Genomic DNA, 22,116 nt, shown 5'->3' with positions numbered 1-22,116 from the left:
GGAACTGGGGATTGAACTCAGGATCTTGAGCTTGCCAGGCAAGCACTTAGCCTAAGACATCTCCCCGGCCCCTTGGCCCCTTCAGCAGGTCTTTTCTGATCCGTACCGCCCGATCTCAGTCCTGGGACAGCCTGTGGCCACCTGTGGAACGTACCTCCCACCACAGCTGCCCACCCCCACCACTCCTTATGGCCTGGTCAGTTGTGGCTGCTGCTGAAGTCGGGAGTCCTGTGTTTCTTTGAGATAGTGTCTCACTATGTAGCCCAGGCTGGCCCCTAACTCTTGGCAATTCTGCCTCATCCTCCTGAGTGCGGGGAGAAGCTGGGAGTCTTGAACTCCTGACCCAGAGCAGGGACCAGGATAGGCTCCCCCGCCGCGGCCGAGGAGCCTCTCCGACAGTGTTCTCCCTGCATCTGCCGCAAACACACACAGGATCCATGTTCCTCCAAAAAGTTGTTTTTGTCTTTTTTAAATAATGTGAAAATGCCACGCGAAGGTTGAACCAGAGGCCCCTCCAGGGGCTGGGCTGGGGAGGATAGGGGAGACGGAGATGGGGTCCAGGTCCCCAAAGCCTGCAGCTCCTGCGCGCGCGTGCGCGGGGCGCGAGTGGGTGCGGAGGGGCCTCTGCTGTGCCCAGGGCTCCAGGCCCCAAAGAGTTCAGTTCAGTTCTGAGAAAGGCGGCTCTCCTGGGAGGGGCGAGGGGTTTCCTGCCTCATTTGGCACCGAGAGGGTCTGGGGGGTCTGGGGAGCCATCCGGGGGGCTGGGGGGCGGGGGGCCGGGGCCTCCCGTTTGGCACGTGGTGGGGGAAGGGGAGGGCCCAGCCTCGGGAGCCTCCCCCGAGGCGGTGGCGTCTGCAGTGGTGGCAGTGGCTCTGTCATCCACGGAGGATTCTACTCTCAGCCCCTCTTCTGGGGGTGCGGGGGGGTCAGGTCTTTGGGGAATCAGTTCTCCACGGGGCCTAAGGATGGAGAGACACAGAATTATAGGGGAAGAGGCTAACAGCTTCCATTGGCTCCAAGTGAAAGTCCAGCTGTAGCCCTCAAGCCCCCGCGCACGCCCCACCACCAGCCTTCCATCCCTCTGCCCTTCTCTGACCCTTCCATTCCAGCCACGCTGGCCACCGTGCTGCTCCTGCAAGGCTCTGAGTGTGGCCTACCTCAAGGACTGGACCAGTACCAGTATGGCTCGGCTTTCGCTACCCAAAGCTCAGCTCCCTGCAGCACTGCACCCTTGGCAGGGACCGTCCCTGATCCTCCCCAGTCACCCCAGCCCCCAGCGCTTGCTCAGTTCCCTCTGAGTATTTGTCCCTCTGGGTGGCCCCAGTCACTGTGGAAGTGTTTCCCATCTGCTTGCTCCTCTAAGAGTGTAAGGAAGCTCAGTGAGGACTGTGGTCCTCAACCCCCGCGCCAGCCTCAATGGGAAGCAGGGCCCTGACTCCTTTTCAAAGGAGTGGAGAGACTTCGGGACACAGTGCCCTCACTCAGCTGGATACAGCTGCTGCCTGCCGTGGCCTGGGCAGACAGGTGGGTTCAGCGGCTTCCCAGTATCTGTCAGCCCGGTGCAGGGATTTGGGGTTTCGCACGACCAGGCCGTCTGTCTCAGCTCCTGCTGACTAAAACCAAGGTCATCCCCACAGGCTGGCCCAGCCAGCCTGGGCCCTGACTCATCACATATCCCCACATCCTGGACCCGCCCCACCCTGCTCTCATGGGGGCCCTGATGGGGTGTCAGGGGGCAGTGATATTTGGGGCAAGCCTGGGGATGTAGCTAAGTCAGCCCCAGCCCTGTCCCTGCACCCTGTCCCCAGCCTCTCCCTAGTTTCTGCTCTCTTCCCTCCTCAGCCCTGTGTGGCGCCAGGCCCCTCCATTGCACACAGTCCTCCATGGGTCCCTAGTGCCTAGGGCAAAGCCCAGTGCCTGCCCACCGCACCACATCCCTTCCTCGCAGCCACCCTGGTGTCCTGTTCCCGGAACCAGCTTGCCCTCTGGGCCTTTGTGCAAGGTGCTCTCTGCCAACACACCATTGCCTTCCCTGTCACCCAGTTAATGACAACCAGTCTTCAAGTCCCTGGCCAGCTGATACTGCTACAGGGAACACAGAGGCCTTTCCTCTCGTCATCCACTGTCTCAGCAACCCTGCATTTGTGGCTGTTCTCATATGATAATGCTGGGTGGTCAGTGGAGGCAGAGGCAGGCCCTGGGCCCTACATACAGGTCACTCAACGAACACCCACCCAGTGAAGCTCAGGGACAGCTAACGGCCAGAGCCACTGGGACATGACCAGTCAGTCCCCCCTCCCCCCATGCACACACCGGAGGACAAAGCTACTTCATGTCCTCTCAGAAGTTGAGTCCTATTATCATACCCAGTCTACAGGTGAGGAAACAAAAGCACCAAGAGGGAAAATGACTTGCCCCGGGTCACACACAAATGGGGGGGCAATACCTGGACTCAGGCAACATCTGGGGAAGCAGAAATGGAATCTTTCACAGCAAGGCTCAGTTGCACTTCTACCCACCCACCCAGCCTTTCTTCAGGGACCCTGTGTGCCAAGGTGTCCTCCGGGGAGACAGAAGAGGGCAGCAGAGAGCCCAGTCCAGCCGCCAGGCCTCCCAGTGGCAGTGGGTGGGCATTCAGCGCTAAGGAGGCCCCTTCGCAGTCAGACCTTCACCAAGGTGGCCTGGGGATTAGCACCACGCAATGCTAGATGCAAGGGGAGTGGCAGGGGAGACTAAGGGGCCTGCAGGGACCCAGGGCCACCAAAGCGGCCTGGACCCCAGCTCCTCAACCTGCTCTAGGCCTGTTTTCTCTTTGCCAAAATGGGATCATTGTGAGATTCAGACTGCCCAAGTGGGGCCAGTGCGCTGCCCGTACTCAGTGGCATGATGTCCCAGCTACCATGCAACTCACCAGTGGCCATGTCCTCTCTAATTGCCACCAGATCCCCACACCCTTATGAAAGAATCGGCCAGGCTTCAGCTCAGAAATGAGACAGAGATGGGCACGAGTGTATGATCCTTACTGGTGGGGAAACAGGGTGGGGAGGGGGTGTCTGATGGACCCCACTTGGACTAGGGTCAGTGGTAACTCGGGTGCGGCGGGGGTGGGAGGGTAGGCCTAGAAGCAAGAGGTAGGGAAATTCTAGGAGGGGTGTGGGGGAGGATGACACACAGGGACATGGATGGAAGTGGGCGCCCTACCTGCGGGTCGGGCGTCGGGGGCCCGGGTGGGAGGCCCCGGGGTCTCCAGCGCAGGCGAGACGGAGAAGCGGGAGAAGCACAGGGGGGGCCCTGGCGGGGGGAGGAGGGGGAAATCCTCCGCCCACTCGAAACTGCCTCCTGGGGGAGAGCAGAGCCCGACAGTCAGCTGCCTTCGGTCCCGCCCACCGGAGACCACGCCCCAAAGAACCACCGCCCAGATACCACGCCCACTCCAGGTCCCGCTCCTTCCCGCGGCGGAGGCCCCGCCCCTCACCAAAGCCGCTGTCGTTGCTGGGAAACCCATCTCCGGGGGTGGCGGGGTGGGGAGGGGTCGGGGGCGCTGGGGGCGTTGACGGGTCCGTGTCCCCCTCGGGGGGCCCCTGGACGCTCAGCTCGTTGGTTGGCGTCTCCTGCGGAGACAGATGAAGGGACTCGCGAGGGCACGAACCCTCACATCCCATGCACCACCTTCCCCACAGGCGCCTGTCCCGCGGGCACCCCTGGACCCTTGGCATCCGATGTACCACGGCGGTGAGAAGGCCGCAACCCGGCAGCTGCTCTCCGGGACCCGGTCGCCTTCGCCTGCCCTGGCTCGCTCCTCACCTGGCGGTCTCGGGATCTGAGCCACCTGCTGCTTGGCCCTCCAGATCCCTGCCAGCCTCCACACTCCCAACTTCAGAGGGAGCCCCTCCCCCAGTGGTTCTGGTCCCAACCCGAGGCCCAGTTCTTCACTGTAGCATCCCCCACCAGTTTCATCTAGACAGTTTCATCTAAACACCATCTTGTACATTGCCGAGACTGGGCTCGAATTTGGGATCCTCCGGCCTCATCCGCCCCCGTGCTGGGATTACAGGCGTACGCCACCAAGACAGGCTTCCAGCTACATTTAATTCAGCCCTAGTCATTAATTAGTTACACCCATTCCTGATCCCACCCAGAAGTTGTTTTGTTTGTGTTCGTTATTGAGAGGGGATCTTGCTGGCCTTGAATTCCTGGACACAAGCGACCTTTCACCTCAGCCTCTCGAATGATTAAAAATCTTAATACCATCTGCCACAATGCTTCAACCTTTCCTGGATAAGATCAATTCCAACAGCCCCTAAGGCCATTAGGGGTCCGATCAACAAACTCCGCCCCAAATCGCACTAGGCTCCGCCCTACGATCAGGTCATTCTTTTTCCCCAGGCTCTCCAAGCTCCACTACCTAATCACTATCTCTCTTCCTTTTCAGATCCGCTCACACGCTGCAGGCCTCTCTTCTCTCCACGGACCCCCACCACTGCACACGCCCCGCCACTACTCCAGGTCCCACTCTTGCTCCAAGCTCTGGACTCGACCCCTTCCCGGGTCTCGTCCTGTCTTCCTAAACTTCCCTCCAAGTCCACTCCTATTTGAAGTCCTGCCTTCAAGTCCCCCCTTATTCTAGGATAAGCTTTCCAGGCCCCACCCTTTAAGGCGCGGCCTCCACTCGGGCTCCACCCCCACACCGAGAAGCTTCCCTCTCCGGAGCGTGGAAATTCACAGCGCGCCCCGCCCACGCGGGGCGTGGCCATCCCAGGCACCGCCCACCTGGACACGCCCCCTGGAGGAGTTCCCTTTGGGGCTGGCGGAAGGCGTCGCCCTGGACACACCCTACCGCGTTTCCGCGCCCCGCGCCTTCCCGGCACCTACCTGGTCGAAGAGGTAGACGGTCACGTCCCCGTGAAAGGAGACCATCTTGCGCTTCCTCTCCAGCTCGCTGTCCTCGGGCTCGTCGGCCCCGCGCGGAGACTTGAGCAGCCCCCGCAGCGGGCGGGCCGCGTCCGCGTCGGCGCTGCTCACCACGACGGGCACCGGGGCTGCCCGCGTCCTCTCGGGGCCCCGCGGCCCCGCCGCCGCGCCCGCCGCCTCGTCCTCCTCCTCGTCCTCGTCCTCGTCCTCCCCGTCCTCCTCCGCCGGCCCCGGTGACCCCGCCCCGCCGGCCTCCCCGCCAGCCGCCCCGGCGTCCGCGCCCTCCCACGGGGGCCGTCGCGGGCCCGGGCCCGGGAACGGCGAGAGCGTGAGCGGCGGCAGCGCCAGCGACAGGCGCGAGAGTTTGGCTGCGGGGAAGAGAGCGTGAGCCGTCGGGGAAACTGAGGCAGGCCCTCCTCTGTCCCACTCCAGTGCTTTCTCCCACGGTGCTGCAGAACCCAGGACCCTGGGCCTAGAGCCCAGCTTTTCCCGCAGCCCAGCAGGCTGGCCACCCCATCTATCTGATTCTGCACTGCTTCTGTCCCCACCTCATTCTGGCGTGGCCTTCCTCCCGCCATCTCCTCGGAGCCTCTGCAATGCTGTTCCCTTTCCTCCCTCAAGTCCTGCAGGTTCTCAGGCTCTGGGCTTTCCCAGCCCTCTGAGATCTCCCAGTAGGGCAAGCACAGGACTCTGGCCTTGCCACGTCCCTGAGCATGCAGAAGTACTCAGGTCTGTCGGGTTAATGGGATGTCCCCTGCTATGTGTGACCCTGGCCACATACTTCCCCTAATGGGCCCTTGCTGCCCGAAGCGGTGGCTTCTCACCATCTCCAAACCCCTACCCCAGCTGTCCAGTCTCACTCAGCCTGCAGGGAGCAAAGGATTTCAGGTGGCTGAAGGTGGATAACTAGCTTCCAGCACAAACCTGCCCTCCCTCACTGTGTTCCCAGACAAACACGTCCAGGGAAAAGGATGCCCTGAACGTGCCAAACTACCGTCCATCTCCATACCCTCTCCCTACAACCCCACTGCCCCAGGTGCCTGCCTGCTGGCTCACACGTCCTCTCCTTTTTTTTTTTTTTTGAGACAGGATCTTGCTATGCAGCTCAGGCTGGCCTTAAGCTTGCTTTGTAATCCAGGCTGATCTCAAACTCACAGCAATCCTCCTGCCTCAGCCTCCTGAGTGCAGGGATGAAAGACAGGCACCACCATGCTTGGCTTCCTTCACTTCTCTCCAAAGTTTCCTTTCTGTTGAGACTTTCCCTGACCAAGCACTTCACATGATGGGGTCAAAGGCATGCTGCCTAGGGGACACCCACAGTGTCCAGAGAAAGGACAGGGTGACAGCCTTCAGATGCGAGGCTGGCTTCCTAGCGTAGGGAGAACTTAGGTAGGACGATGAATAGGAATTCTCCGGGGGACAGGGGGAACAGCCATTCCCAGCCTTTTCTCCCCCGCAGCCCCAACCTGACAGATCCTCCGAGGTATTTTGCCTGCTCATCAACTAACAAGATCTTGCTGCCCTGTGTCGTCAGACAGAGCTGGTCACAAACTCCCCAGTACATTCCAAGGCTTGTCACAGCCTGCGTCCTGGCCCTTGCTGCCTGAGCCTTGGGCCCCACTGGCCAGCGGAGACAGCATGGCAATGGAGGTTAACCAGTGCTGCTGACCGTCACATGGGTGTTTACGGAAATCAGGGATGGTTGATTCACGATGCCCCAATGTCAATGGGGTATTCCTATTCCCCATTCCTTTTCTTTTCCTTTTTTCTTTTCTTTTTTTCTTTTTTTTTTTTGTATTTTTTAGTAAGGGTCCAGAGGGTCTCACTTTGTAGATCGGGCTCCTAGTGATGTGCCTGTGTTCAGCCTTTCAAAGAGCTGGGATTACAGGTGTGTACCACCCAGTCTCAATTGCCATCTCAGTGTTCCCCAGAGGCCACACGGCACACCAGGGATCAAACCCTGGCCACTGCAGCTGCCTAAGCAGGCACTTTCATCTGCTGAGCTACTCCCCACTCCTTTTCTCCAATAAACTTTTCTACTCTTAAAGAAGGAAAAGGAATCAGGCTTCCTCCCACACAGGGCTGTTTGTCCTTCCTCCCCATTTATCTACTCTTAGATAAAGAGTATCCTACCACTCTGGGGCAAAGCCCCAACTCTGTTCTTGATCCCCCACCCCCACCCTCAACATCATGCTGCTGGCAGTGTGGCACACTGGGCAGACACCTTGGCTCACTGGAGAGTTTAAAACAGAGACCACAAGCCAGCAGCCTACCCCCACACCTGGGCTCCCTTGGAATTGGTTGGAACCAGAGCCCTGGTTTCAAAAAGCAGCAGACTTGGCAACTCTGGGTGAGTGTCATGGGCCATGGCAGCCCTCTGTAGACAAGGTCCTTTCTCCCCACTCTCCATCACTTCACCCTTTCCTGGTACTGTCTGGTGTTGGACTCTGGGACTCCTGGTCGAGATGGACTTGTGTCAGTAACAGCAGCTTCTGGCTGAGGGTCAGACCCTGGGCCCAGACTCAACCCTCACAGCCATCCTGAACTGTCACCTGTTCTTGGCAGACAAGGAAACTTGAATCACAGAGTAGCAAACATGTCTGCCCAATGCTGCAGAGTAGGGAAGAAAATGTGCCAGAATTTGGCAGCCTGACCTGGCATCTCCATTGCCACATCCACTCCAGAATGTCCCCACCTCCCCACACCTCCTCACCTTTGATCTGCTCGCTGTTCCCCTGTGGGGGTCCCAAGTCCAAGAACAGTCGTGGCATCTCGGGACCCTTCCTCTCTGGCTTGGAGGGGTCCCCGTCTCCGCTGGGTGCCGTGTCTCCGCCGGCCTTGCTGTCTGGGACCCCGGGCTCTCCCTCGGAGGCCACCTCCGGCCTGATTCTCGGGGGCACTGGCTCTGGCCTCCTCTGCTGGGCTTCCGGAGGTGGCAGCGGTGGCAGTGGCGGTAGTGGCTGTGGCCTCGTGCTGTCTACCCATCCGGCCTTTACGTCCACGCCGCTTCCGGGGCCGCCGCCGGGGGCCATCGCCACGCCCACTAGGGCTCGGCCCCCACTCCCGAGGTCCAGCCTCCCAGCCCCGGGGGCTTTCGGCGCCCCCCCAGTCTCGTGGGCTCTCCTCTCCGTCCCGGGGTCCAGCATCCCGCTCTTGGGGGCTGGGCCAAGGGGGCCAGGGACTGTCTCCAAGCCGTTCTGGGGCAAAGCTACCTCGCTGGGCGCAGGGGCTCTCTCCAGCAGGGTCTCGGGGGCTGGCCCCCCACTCTCGGGCATCTTCTCCCGGGGCCCTGGGGCTCTCCAAGGCCCAGTCTCTGTCGGCCTCTCCGTGTTCCTGGGGAATCTCAGGAGCCCATTCTCTGAGACCTCCTCGATCTCGGGGGGTATCGGCCCCCCATTCGCCAGCACCTTCTCCCCGGCCTCTGGGGACCTCAGCTCCCCATTCTGCAGGGCCTTCTCCTTCCTTGGTGGCGTCAGCTCCCCATTCACCAGCACTTTCACTTCTCTCTCTGGAGACCCCAGCCCCCCGTTCTCTGCAGGCTTCTCCTCGATGTCTGGGGCTCTCTGGGCCGCGTTCCCCAACACTGTCACCCCGTTCATGGGAAGACTTAGGCTTGGGGCTTTCTTCCCGCCGCCCAGGACTGGCAGGTCCCTGTTCAGGCCCAGGACTTTCTCTCTGTTCCCGGGGCCTCTCCCCGCCTTCCTGGGTCCTGTTTCCCGGGGTGTCGCCCCCTTGTCTCCGAGGAGGTTCCTTGTCACATCCTCCCGCAGGGATATCAGCAGCTGCTCGGTGCTCACTTGAACTACGAAGGTTGGCTTCTCCCGGGTCCCGGGCACTGGGAGGGGACCCGGGTCTGGGGGTGGCCGGGGCGCTCCTGGGTCGGGTGGTTCCGGGGGAGCCCGCGGCCGAGGGACCCCTTCCTCCTCGGCTGCCTCCCCACCTGGGAAGGCTCCCTCGGGGGAAAAAGGGGTCTCGGTCTCGTAACCGCTGTCTCCCGGCTTGGGGCCCGGAGACGACAGGCCTGAGCCTGGACTGGCCACGGCCGACGGAGGGTCGGGAGTTGCGGCCGGTTCTGAGGGCGCTCGGGGAGGAGGTGGTGGGGGCGGTGGGGCGGGAGGTGGCCCCCGCCCGGGGTACTGTGGTGCTGCGGCCCCCATGAGGGGGTCCAGAAACTCTGGAGGGGCCGAAGCAGGGGGAGCCAAGGGCAGGTCGGCGAGAGAGCCCCGCTCTGCCCGCAGGGATGAGTCGTCCTCTGGGGGGTGGGGACACCCAAGGGCAGGGTGGCCCCCCCAGCCGGCCACAGCATCTCCCCGCTCCAGGGGCAGGCAGGAGCAGGCCCCCTCGCGGCTGCACAGGGGACAGGGCAGGGGGCCCCGGCGGCTGGGGCCAACCCCGAGGCTGCTGCTGTCTTCTCCTGGGGAGCTGCCCTCCTCTTCCTCTTCTTCGGCCCACGGGGCGGTCCCCCGCTCCCCCAGCACCTCGGCGGGGTCCCCTGCCAAGGTCTCCCCAGCGCCCCGACCCTCGGGATCCCAGCCACTCAGCAGGAAGCTGCCGGATGCAGATGACTGGGCCGGGAAGGGTCGGGGCGCAGGGAAGAGGGGGGAAGCCCAAGTCTCGGATACCAGCTGGGGGACCTCGGAGGGGGCCTGGGGGGCTTGAGTGGCAGGCACACCTGGGTCCAGAGGGTCCCAGTCATTGGGGAAGAGGGGCTCGGGTGGGGAGCCGTGCTCCTCCAGGCGGATGTAGTACTCGCTGCTGACAGAGGGGCTGCGCGCGCTGATGACTGGCAGCACACTGGGGGTGGACAGCGCCTCGTAGAAAGGGTTGGAGGGGTTGGTGTGGGGGGCTGGGGGCGCTGATGCCGGCTGCCATGCAGGTGCCCCCCCACCCCGACCGGCCCCACGCCGGGCCTTCTCCCACAGGCACTCGAGGTTGAGGCCACGGCTGCTCTCAGTGACCGTGAGCACATCGTCGGGGTCTGCCCCCGGGAAGCCATCCAGAAGGGGAAACTGCGAGGAGAGGGTCCCGGGGCGTGGTGCACTGTGCGATGGGGGCCAGGGCCAGGGGAAGGGACCATCTCGGGGGGGTGGCGGAGGGGGTGGGGGCCTGGGAGGCCGCTCAGAGAGCAGGTAGGTGAGCTGCAGTTGGAGATCAGAGGCTGAGGGCCGCTGGGCAGGGGGCCGCCAGCAGGACTGCAGGATGTCATACCTGGGGGACAGGGCAAGGCAAGAGTGAGCAGGGCAGAGACCCAGAGAGAGAGAGAGAGAGAGACAGACAGACAGACAGACAGAGACATCTACAGGTGGGACAGAGGTCCAGAGGGGGGCGAGAAGGCTGGAGGAAGAGCGACAGGGAGGCACACAATGAGATGGTTGTGAGTTCCGGATCCTTTAGATCCCAGCTCTGCCACTGTCTGCCTCTGTTTCTCTGTCCAAGTAGTAGATGCTGGCAGAGAGGGTAAAGATGACCTTTCTCTACACTTAGGGTAGTATGGAGTGGTGAGACAGATTGTGGGTGGCACAAGGAGTCCTGGGGCTACCCTAGGGTGGTGTGGGGAGGTCAAGGACCCAGAGTCAGGGCCTGCTCCTCACCAGTAATCCGCATAGGGCAGCTTGAGCCGTGGCCGCGCCAGCTTGACATGCTGCTGGCGAACAACAAAAGCGAGGACCTCTTCGTCTGAAAGGTGACGGTAGGGTTGTGCCCCAAATTCAAACAGCTCCCACAGGGTTACCCCCAAAGACCTGCAGGGAATAGAGAAGCAGAGGCCTCAGTCCAGCCCTGGCCTGCTGAGGCGCCCTGCACCTTCCCAGCCTCAGTTTCCCCACAGGAGGCATCTGTGACCTTCCCTGCCCTCGGGCCTGGACCTCACCAAATGTTGCTCTCGCGGCTTTGGTCCACCACCATGAAGGTGCCATGCAACTCCCCGAGGAGCTCGGGCGCTGCCCAGCGCAGCGGGATCCACAGGCGCTCCGGGGTCAGGTAGTAATCCTCCTGCGGTCAGGAGAGTGGGTCAGGTGGGCCAGGGCCTCCCTACCTCACCCCACCCAGCAGAGGGCAGCCCCACCTTGTAGTTGCTGTGCGCCAGCCCGTAGTCTCCGATGCGCACCGTGAGGTCTGAAGTCAGCAGGCAGTTACGCAGGGCCAGGTCGCTAAGCAAGGTGGAAAGGTTGAGTGCAGGAAACCACGCCCCCTTTCCAAGACTCCGCCCCCATTGTAGTTGTCTCCTCCTTCCTTGAATGCTTTTCCTCTCCTGGCTCCTCCTCCTCTCCCTACCTGACTCTTCCTTTTCTAACTCCCCCCGCCCATTCTGGCTCCTCCTCCTCCAACTAGACTTCTTTCTGCTCCCTTTGCTTTCCTGGCTCCTTCCGCCCCCCACCACGCCGCCGCCGCGCCAGATACCTCCCCTTCCTCAGACTTCTCTCCCTCCACATGTAGCTCCTCCCTCCCATCACCTGACGACTCCTCCTCTACCTTCCTCTCTTCCCCTTCCAACCTGCTCACCTATGCACGTAGTTGTGTGAGTGCAGGTGCGCCAGCCCCCTGGCGATCTCCAGGCCCATTCTCTGCAGTGTCCTTAGGTCTCGCGGTGGTAGTTCTGGCGACAGGCCTTCAGGGGGCCTCTGGGCCCGGAGGTACCGCTTCAGGTCTCCCTGGGAGGGACGCAGGCCCGGGTCAGCACAGCAGCACCTCTCAAAAGCAAGAATGAGGGCTTCTCTGCTCAAAGCGTGTGATACCCGAACCCCCTGACTTGCTCGCTTAGGGGCCACGTGTGCAGCCAGCGCCGGAGAATGGGAAGCACAAACTACAGAGGCATCCCTGAGGAGAGGGATGCCAGGGTGCGGGGCGCTCACCAGCTGGCAGAACTCCATAATCAGCAGGAAGGGCAGCGTCTCCACACACAAGCCCAGGCACTGGAGGACGTTGGGGTGCTGCAGGCTCCTGAGGTGAGGTGGCTTGTGAGGGGAGAAGGCCCCACCCCACCATCCAGCAGAGCCAAACTGCAGTGGCAAACACTGTGGGCTCAGTGGGCCCCCTCAGATTGGCTCTGCACACCCCACACACATCCCTTCCCAGCATGGCCCAGACGGTTCCCCGCTGCCTCCTCACCCCCAGCCTTCATCCTGCCCTGCCCTTCTCTGGTCCCCACAGTCCTGACCTACAGTTGGTCCCACCTTTGCCATTCACCTGTGCACAGCTCTGTGGCTCCCCAGTGCCATAGGGAGGCCTGGCTCCTTGATGCCACTGCCCCCGGGGCTGGCACCACCATACTTTGCCCTGTGCTTGCCGGGCTTTCTGGAGGGCCCTTCTTCTCATCTGTCTTCCCTGCCCCAGCTTCAACACCTTCTTGCCAAGAAGCGTCACTGCCCATCCTCTGCCCAGCGTTGGGCCGATGACCCTCCTGCACCCTCACTCTGGGCCTGAATCCTGAGCCCAGCTCTCCCAGTATCTATGCACCCCTCCCTGTCTCTGTAGGAGGGAGGGATCAGAGAGGAGTTGGCACTGGGTGAGAGGGCCTGGCTGGCTCTGCCCTTCATATTTGCACGTGTTTGCCCTAGTTGTGCCCTCAGTCCACACTGTACTTCTGGGGTGTGCAGGCTGAGACCTCCGAGTTAGTCCTGCCCCCCTGATGTTCCTGCTCAAACAGGTTCCTGTCTCTGTCACATACTGCCATCTTTTTCTTATTTTTTTTTAATTTTTAAAATTATTTATTTATTTATTTATTTATTTATTTGGTACAGGCTCTCACGCAGCTCAAACTCTAATGATCCTCCTGTCTTAGCCTCCCCAGCTCTGGGATTACAGGCATGTCCCATCCCGCCTGGTTTTGGGGCTGGCACAGCATGCGGTACCAGGGATGAAACCTGGATCCTTGAGCGTGCCAGGCAGGCACTTAGCCCACTGAGTTATCTCCCCAGTCCTACAGATTTTCTTTTGAAAATTTAATCATTTACCTTACTTTTCTTTTAGTGCAGGGAATTGACCCAGGGCCCTCCGCACTGAGCTACCTTTCCAGACTTTTTTTTTTTTTTTTAGTTATTTGTTTATTTATTTTTGTGTGTGGCCAGCTCAGCCCACCAGGGGGCGGGGCTGGCTGGCATGTGGTGCTGGGGGATTGAACCGTGGTCCCTGTGCTTTGCTTGGCTTAGCTTGTTCTAAGTAGGTGCTTTAGACCACTGAGCCATCTCACCAGCCCATCCAGACTTTTTTAAATTTTATTTTATTTCTATTTATTTATTTTTTTGAGATAGGGATTTGCCAAGGCATTTAGTTGCTCAGGTTGGGCTCCAACTTGCAGTCCTCCTGCTTCAGCCTCCCAGAGTGCTGGGGTTACAGGTGTGGACACCACACCTAACAAGTTGTTTATATCTGTGTGCCTCCTCTGCTAGGTATGGCACCCTTCTCTGATATGAAGTTTTGGGGCAGTTTGTTCCCAGCTGTGTCCCTGTGGTGTAGATAAATAGTTACTCAATAAAACCTAGTGGAAGGTCTGGGTATATAGCTCAGTGGTACAGAGCATATCTGAAAAGTGCAAGGTCATGAGTTTGATTCCCAGGACCAAAAATAAAATAAAACAAAATAAAAATTAGTGGCAAAGGACTTTACCCTCCAGGCAGGGCTTGCAGTTTCATGGGTATGTGGAAAGTTCTTTTCCTGCCAAGGTCCAGCAGGAGGCAACAGCAGCTCTGCTGTTTCCCTCTGGCCTTCTCCATCTGAGAGAGGGTAACCGACTCCCACGCCTTCTCCCCCAGGTAGAGTTCATAAAGTACCCGCCATGTGCCAGGGCTGAGGAATGTTGGGGGCCTGAGGCCTAGACTAGAAAGGACCTGGATCACCGCACACATGCAGCCAACCTCGGCCACTTCCATTGCCAAATCCTCCCAGCATTGCCCAGGGAGGGGAAGTGACTTACACGGGGTCACACAGCTGCAGGTACTGCTCATGCTGGGATTTGATTTCAGGCCTGCGGCTCACTGAGGAAATGTCTGCTGGGGGCCACTGGCTCTCCCGCAAAGGTGACCACACAGACCCTCAGCTGCCAGTGTAGACCTGTGCTGCCGAACGGCTTTTTCTCTGAAGGTGGAAATGCTTTGGACCTGCACTGTCCAACACAAGGGCATTTATACGGGGGCTCCTGAAAGGTGGCAGGTGTGGCCAGAGTAGCAGTGAATTCGATTTGATTCTATAGCTGAAATCAAGTAAGTTAAGGAGATGCTGTCTCAAAATTGAAAAAAAAAAAAAAAGTGGGACCAGGCATGGTGGCACACACCTGTAATCCCAGCACTTAGGAGGCCGGATACAAAGTGAGTTCAAGGCCACCCTGAATTCTGAATTGCAGAGTGAATGCAATACCTTGTCTCAAAAAAAAGGGGGTGGAGGGAAACCAAAACAGCCAGGTGTGGTACCACACACCTTAGCCCTAGTACTCAGGAGGCTGAGGCAGGATGATTGCTGCAAGTCTGACACCAGCCTGGGATATAAATGAATTCTGTCTCTTTTTTGGAACCAGGGATTGAACTCAGGCCCTCGCAAGCGCTTATTCTACTGAGCCATCTCCCCAGCCCCAACCTGTCTTTTTTTTTTTAAAAAAAAAAAAGCAGAAACAAAGGCCAAGGCAAAAAAGAGACCGTGATGGGGGACAGTCAATGGGAGGCTGTTTGGGGCAGTAGGGATGGTGGCAGGAAGAGAACAGGGTCAGGCTGCAGGGCCTCAAAACTTGAATGCTAAAGTCCAGTATTTGTGTCACTTTTACAACAGTTCTGATCAGAGGTCTCTGCATACACACCCTTTCCATGACAGGAAACTCTTACCTCACAGTGCACCTAATACAGGTCATCCCCCATCTTGCTGCTGTCCCAGCCACAGGGACACACACGTGCCCTAGCTTGGCCTGGGTGAACCCCACCTCCACAGTGCTGCATACCCGGAGATTTGTCAGAAAAACCTCATGCTCTGGGAGGGAAACCCTTGGACCCAAGCCAAACAAGCTGGAAGAGGCAGGCTGAAGATTGAACTGCACTGCACCTCTTCTCTCAACAATCTGAGGTGCAAACCTGGACGCTCCCAGAACCCCTGAGGTGTGAGGCCTCCTACCTGTAAGGCTGCGCTTCGGAGATGAACTTGCGCTGCTCCAGCGGCCCGGCGCTGGCCCGCAGCTCCTTCACCACTACCTGGGCTGGGGTGTAGTCCGAGAAGATCTCTCCCAGGATCACCTGACAATGGCACCGGATGGAGTCAAACAGGGCCATGTCCCCAGTCTTGTTCCCAGGGACCCCAACTCCCCTCTCCTTCCCAGTCCCTCTCTCACACCCCGCCACCCTCGTCCATCCCCCACCAGACATGGGTGAAAGACTCACGGGCCCAGAGTCCGATGGACGCAGGGGCCGATGGAAGGATGGACAGACGAACGGACGCGTGGAGAGCCGGATGGCGAGGCGGAGTGGTCAATGGAGTGAGGAGGGAGGCGCTGACCGACAGATGCGGGGGAGATGGTGGGTGGGTGCTGGTGAGGTGGATGGGGGCACTGAGAAGGTAGGGTTGGGGTCGAAGCACAGATGAAAAGTGGTGAGAGCGGGGGTGGGGTGGGGTGGGGGATGGACACAGAACAGGAGCACAGGCCAGGCCTGGTTGGACCCCCCTACCTCCCAACCCATCCTCACTCACCTTTCCAAACCAGCCATTCCCGATCTCTTGCAGGTAGCTGAGGTGCTGACGGCTAAGGCCCAGGGGAGTGGTCATGTCTGGGGAGGGGGAAGGGGGACACCCCTGAGCCTCTCTTTACACCCCCCCAGCTGCCCCCCTGCCCCCCCCCAACTCAGTGGTTAACTCCGGTCAAAGCAGACACCAATCTCTTTTCATTGGCTGCCTCCAACATTCCATGACAGTATCTCAGCCTCCTCATTGGCTGCTCACAACATTCCAGCATCCAATCAGTCTTTCCCTTTGGCATCCCAAGCTCCTATGACTCGATTTCAGCCTCTCATTGGCTGCCTCTGAGACTGAGATCTAGGCTGATCTCACCATCCATTGCCCCACATGAATCTCCAGGTCTGGTTTTGGATTAAGCAATGGCTTCCACCAAGATGATATCTGTCTGCCTCTATTCCATGAACCTTGGGCTCCCACCTTTGCCTTTCCAGGCTCGATTCCCTGGCCCCTGAAGAAGATTCTCAAAGCTATCTGCCCTGCAGATTCTCAAAGCCATCTGCCCTGACCCCTGGGACCATGGCACCCTAGTCTGGGTTGGGGCAGTACCTGAGTGTGAAGGCTGCGGGGCAGGCATTGGCAGAGAGACCTCAGCCAGCGGGAGGATGTAGACATCTGGCAGCGACTGTGAGGAGGAGGTCTCCTCTGCAGGGGGCGTGTACTCCCCGGAGCAGTCCTCCCCTTCAGGGTTCTCAAACTCCTGGGGCCGGGCAGGTGAGGAGCAGAACACAGGGCTGAGGGACACCCTGGCATCCTCCCCTTAAGTGTGTCGCCCCATGATGCTCATAAAATCCTCCAGCCCAGCCCAAGTGCCACCCCGGTTTCCACATCCCAAGGCTCCAGGCCTGGCCGCTGTAACTTCAGACCACAGTGAACTCGCTGATTTGCTGTCCCTCTTCCCTGGACACCTGACTTGTGGGAGGACTGTGGCACACATTAGCCCCTCAGGCACCTCACCTTGAAACCGACATCGCCCCTTTTGCAGCACAGACAGGTAAGGAGGAGGAAGATGAAGGCCAACAGGCCGGAGCAGGAAATGAGGACCACGGCATAAGGAGGAGCCAGAGGGGCCCGGCCCAAGGCGAATCCATCTGTGGGCACAGGACTAGGCTGGGGTCTGAGCTTCTGGCAACTGGCTTCTGCACTCCGCGCCCCTCCCATCCTAGGACTACAATTCCCATGATACTCTGAAGCCAGGGGCCCCTTAGCAGGAGAGCCAGATGGCCCAGGGCCTTGTGGGAGTTGTAGTTTAAGGCCTTCCCAGGTGGTCGGGCTGGGGGTGGGGTTCTTTCTCTTGCCCAAGCTGGGACCCCCGCCGCATCCCTTCACCTCAGGCATTAAAGAATTTGGATGAGATTTGAGGAAAGGAGCAATAGACTCGGGGCCTGCAGCATTTATAATGTGCTCCCACGGGCAGACTCATCACCGCGATCCCCCAACTGCAGACTGGGGGAAGACTCTTGCCCCGTGAGGCCCCCCTCGCTGCAGATCAGACGGTGCTGAGACTGTCTCTTCTCAAGATGCTTGGAGCCCAGGCCTGTCCCCTTACTCCAGCCCAAGACCCTGAGAAGGGTCACTCTGCAAGCCTTGAGTCTCCCCCAAAGCCAACCAGCTTCTGGTCGTGCGCCCCTTAGAAATAGCATTGCTCCCCTCTGCCCCCAATCTCCCAGAGGCCCGGCCTTCCCTGCCTCCCTGCACACACCAGCGCACACACATGCGTGCACACAAACACACATGTTGCCAGACAGGCCCCCTCCCAGCCCAGCCCCCAGCTGGGCTCCTCCAGGCCCCGCCGACACAGGCGCCGTCCCCGCGGCTTGCAGGCCCAGCTCGGCAGCGCTGAGATGCGCACAGGTGACGGATCGGGACAGGGCCGCAGTGGGGGTGGGGGCCCTGGACTGACGGATGGCCGGACAAACTCACCAGGATGGGCCGGAGACGCCAGGCAGCCCGAGGCTGAGACGGCCGCGAGGAGGATGAAGGCGCCCGGGGCAGGCATCTTGTCGAGGATGGAAGGGAGGTGGAAGTGGTGGCGGCTGGGGAAGGGGGGGGCGGGCCCTCAGCCCCCGGCCATGGGGACCCGCACTACCCTGGCCTCCCCCAGCCCAGGAGAGGGGCAGGAGACGCAGGACGGGGGAGGGAGGGGCTGCTTGCTGGCTCAGGTACCCCCCTCCCCCTCTTTGAAGGGACAGACTGATGAAGGGATGGAGAGGCGGACAGAGGAGAGGAGCTGGGGAGCCGGGGTGGCTGGGGTGGGGGGGGAGAGGGTAAGATGGGGGGCGAGAATGAGGGCCCCGCCCCCGAGGACAGCCGGGATTGGGGGAGCAGAGAGCCTGTCAGAGGAAGGGTGGGAGGAGGGAGGATGGAGGGAGGATGGAGTGTTGTCATGGCAACTGGCTCCCGGTAGCACGGGCTGCCAGGAGGGAGGGGAGAGAGGGGAGGGGAGACAGACAGGACCAGCAGACCCTTGTAATGGGAGGGGGTGGCCCAGAGTCCCCAGTGCCTGGCCCTGACACCACTGTAACGTGCCATGGCATGGACATGTGTGCTACATGCCAAGATGCAGATGTCAAGCACATGCAGCCCACACAGAGCTGACACATGTCGCAGGGACTCTCAAAGACAAGCACATCACAAAGGTGGACAGCCATAAGTAGCCGGGGACACACACACGTCACACACAAAGACGTAGGGACAGGCCACACTGAAAACACACACACAGACAGGGTGCACAGGGCCACACAGGGACATCAAAGCCTCACAAAGACCCACACAAACCACAGACAAAATCAGTCCCCAAAGCCACAGACCGGTGCCACAGACAAAGCCACCTGGACACCACACTGACACACTGAGGTAGAGTCACAGAAAGGCAAGTGGGTGACAACACCCAGAGATGCAAGTGTTACATACATGCACACAAGCATATGGGCACATCTCTTGCATGAGACACACAGGCATACCTCACGGAAGGGAACATGCAGAGGCACAGAGACACACATATAGACAGGCACATCATATATTCAAGCACACAGCAACAACATATGCATGTGTATGGTCACAGAGAAAACATGTATGACATACACACTTCACTCATCAGAATACAGATTCATCACATATGTAGATGCCCACACACACACAACTCATACACACAAAACTACACAACTCAACAAAAACATAAATATATGGCAGACACATTACACACAAATATACCCAACCACACACACTGCACATAAATACAGGCATGCACATGAAACACAGACCTAGAACAACATACACCTCATAGGCTTAGACACACGAATCGCAAATACACAATACACACTTCACACAAAGTAACAAGGCCAGCGGGGCATGTAGCTCAGCAGCACAACGCCTGCCTGGTAAGCACAAGGTCCTGAGTTCAATTCCCAGTACCAAAATAAAGTTCCAAGGCTAGGGAGACTCCTTCCCAGCTAGCCACACATCACATACATAAACACATATCGGCACACGTGACATGCCAAGAACACACACGGACAGGCAGCGCTTCTGCCAGGAGCTTCACAGACATTGCACAGCCACAACACTTGCCTCCACTTGCCTCGCAACAAAAGATACATGATCACCGTTTGTTTTATTTGTTTATTCTTCTGAGTGTCTATGCTGTGCCAGACGTTTTCAGCGCTTTATACTTTTACCTTTTAGTCCTTATCACAGCCCTGGGAGTCGGGTACTTTTATCAAGCCTCACGGTACAGCAAGGGAACTGGGGCACGGCCAGGGGAGTCACCCGCTCCACGGCACACAGCCCGGGAGGAGCAGAGCTGGGACTGGAACCCGGGCAGGGACAGCGACACATCACACACGAACACGCGTGCGCATGCCACGATGCCGTCTCGGGGTCCCCCGCACCTCGAGCTGCAGAACACCCGGAAGCGCGTGCTCCCGCCCTCAGCGCGGACGTTCCAATTGCCCGACGGCGCCCGCGACGCGTCCCTTGAGCGACATGCGGCACAGCGACCTAAACCCCGCCCCACGCGCGCCCCCAGCTCTGGCCTCCGCGCGGCCACGGCCGCCTCGCGGGGACTCTGGTCCGGGAAACTGCGGCGAGTTCGCTGTGAGAGGCAGAGGGGGTGCGCGGCTTGGCTGCGGGGCTCGGGCATGGGGCTCCGAGGCAGGATGGGGGCAAGGGGCGGAGCAGACAGCTGCCTGGCCGCTGAAGGGCACAGAGCCCGGCGGAGCAGAGCGCGTGGGAGGGTCGGTGCCGCGCTGAGGCTCACGGGAAGTGTAGTCCTGGCGCTTCCAGGAGGGCGCTCTGGCATCTGCGGGAGCCGGCAGAGGCTGGATGAGGGCCAAAGGAGACAGAGGCCTTCTGCCCGGTCTTTAGGAATAACAAGAGCAGCGAGACATGGTAGTGCATGCCAGTAATCGCAGCACTCAGGAACCTGAGGCAGGAGGATCACTGCAAAGTGGAGACAAGCCTGTGCTGCATAGAAAGACCCTGCCTCAAAAAATAAAAATAAAAATAAATGAAAAAGTTGAAAATTTAAAGGGGGGGGGCGCTGGGGAGATAGCTCAATAGAATAAGCGCTTGCCTGGCAAGCGCAAGGGCCTGAGTTCAATCCCCAGTTCAAAAAAAAAAAAAAAAATTAAAGCCGTTAAAATATTACTTCAGCAGGACATGGTGGCACATGCCCATAATTCTAGCACTTGGGAGGCTGATGCAGGAGGATTGCTGCAAATTCAAGGCCAGTCTGAGCGACAGAGTGAGTTGGAAGCCAGCCTGAACTACATAAGAGACCCTATCTAAAAAGTGAGTTCAAGGCTACCCTGAACTGCATAGTGCTATCCTGCTATCCTGTCTCAAGACAGAAAAAAAAAAAAAAAAAAAAAAATCTCACTACATTTATCTATAAGCTAGGATGGAAAAAAAAAAAAAAAAAAAAAAAAAGTCTTTAGAGCTGGCACAGTGGTGCTGGCCTGTCATCCCAACTACTTATGAGGCTGAGTCAGAAGGATCCGAAGTTCCAGGGCAGCCTGGGCAACTGAGTAACTTAGCAGTACTGTCTCACAAGTAATTCAGGCTTGGCTAGCATGACTGGGGCCCTGGCGTGAGTCTGCAGCATGGCAAAAACTGAAACCAAAAATGGCTTCAGGATCTGTTTGGGGGCAACTGTGGTGGTTCTGATGATGGTACTGCGCTGGACCAAGGGAGAAGGAAGTTTCTGGAATGCTCGTCAATTTGGCGTAAGACACTGGAGGGCCACCATCTGTGGAGGATTACTTAAGGCCCCCCTAACTCAAAAAATAAAGAGCAAAACTATCACAAAATAAGAAACACAGTTAATACTTTTCTTTTTTTAAAAAAAAAAAAAAATTTATTTATTTATTGTGTGTGTGTGGCCAGCTCAGCCCACCAGGGGGCGGGGCTGGCTGGCATGTGGTGCTGGGGGATTGAACCGTGGTCTCTGTGCTTTTTTGCTGAGCTTGTTCTAAGTAGGTGCTTTAGACCACTGAGCCATCTCACCAGCCCTACTTTTCTGCACAGAACTGCCTGCGGCTTCTTTGTCACTCAGAGCAGAAGCAAAGTGCTCACCAGGCCCATGAGAGCCCACGATGGTGCCTGCCCCTTCCTCCTGCGTGTGCTCCTACTGTACCCCAGCTCTGGCCATCACATACCCCGAAAGTGCTGGCCACCATCCCAGCAAGGTGCCCCAGAGCCTTTCATGCACCGTTCTCTGTGCTGGGTGACATTCTCAGTTCTCCCTCATCCTCCAATCCCTCCTGGCGGTTGTCCTCCTCCCCACTTGAGTCCGGTGAAGGTACAGAGGTCTCTCTGCCTCACCACCCTTCCCAGTGCCTGGTGCACGGTTGGTGCCCAATAAATGTTCCCTGAAGGAAAAAATCAAAAGTTGTTTCCTGCCAACAGATTTGCTGCTGGTTGAGGTCAAGGCCCCTTGCCTGTCGCTAGGCGGCAGCTGCTTGGTGCAGCCATCCATTGTCCATTCTGAGAAGGATCAGGGCCATCGTTACAGGAGTTTCCATGCAGTGTGGCTGGGAGCTGGGATGCAGTGAGGCTGGGGTGGAGGCACAGCCGGTGGAGGCTCCCAGGTGCTAAACAGCGGGTCATTCAGGAGCCTTCCCGCCACCCACATGCACCAGGGACAAACCCCACGTTCCCTGTGGCGCCTGGCTGCTTCTCACACCCCCACGCTGCCCTGCAGTCGGCTCTGCTGCTCACGTTTCCCAGGCTCTGACCTGCTCTGTCGCACCAGTATACGTGGCTGGGACCATTGTAGTAGCCCCTTCCCTGGGCTGCATCCCCACTCTTCTCTTGCTAGGGGAGCCATGTTTGTCCAGGTAACTCATGGATGTCCTGGGCCACTTAATGGGTGAAAATCCAAGGCTTTACACCCCACAAAGCCCTAAAAGGCCTACCTTTTTTTTTTTTTGCAGAACGGGGGATTGAACTCAGGCCTCTATGCTTGCCAGGGAAGCGCTTATTCCACTGAGCCATCTCCCC

The 22,116-nt window shown here is 58.8% G+C and overlaps 1 protein-coding gene across 1 annotated transcript; it reads right to left on the bottom strand.

The window, feature by feature from the left end:
* Positions 1-440: 440 nt before the first annotated feature.
* Positions 441-19,182, bottom strand: Lmtk3 (lemur tyrosine kinase 3). Its single transcript, XM_004646477.1, has 16 exons — positions 19,140-19,182; positions 17,539-17,651; positions 16,573-16,706; positions 16,165-16,315; positions 15,574-15,650; positions 15,004-15,122; positions 11,763-11,850; positions 11,413-11,561; positions 10,976-11,060; positions 10,781-10,902; positions 10,503-10,652; positions 7,625-10,119; positions 4,873-5,279; positions 3,476-3,611; positions 3,202-3,339; positions 441-959 (listed from the first exon to the last, which is right to left on the bottom strand). The coding sequence occupies exons 1-16, from the start codon at positions 19,163-19,165 to the stop codon at positions 943-945; spliced, it is 4,407 nt and encodes a 1,468-aa protein (XP_004646534.1). The 5' UTR covers positions 19,166-19,182; the 3' UTR covers positions 441-942.
* Between the last annotated feature and the right edge of the window lie 2,934 nt (positions 19,183-22,116).

This window comes from Octodon degus, unplaced genomic scaffold, assembly GCF_000260255.1.
Source record: "Octodon degus isolate 3935 unplaced genomic scaffold, OctDeg1.0 scaffold00268, whole genome shotgun sequence".
Lineage (NCBI taxonomy): Eukaryota > Metazoa > Chordata > Mammalia > Rodentia > Octodontidae > Octodon > Octodon degus.
This window is presented reverse-complemented; position numbering and strand designations above follow the sequence as displayed.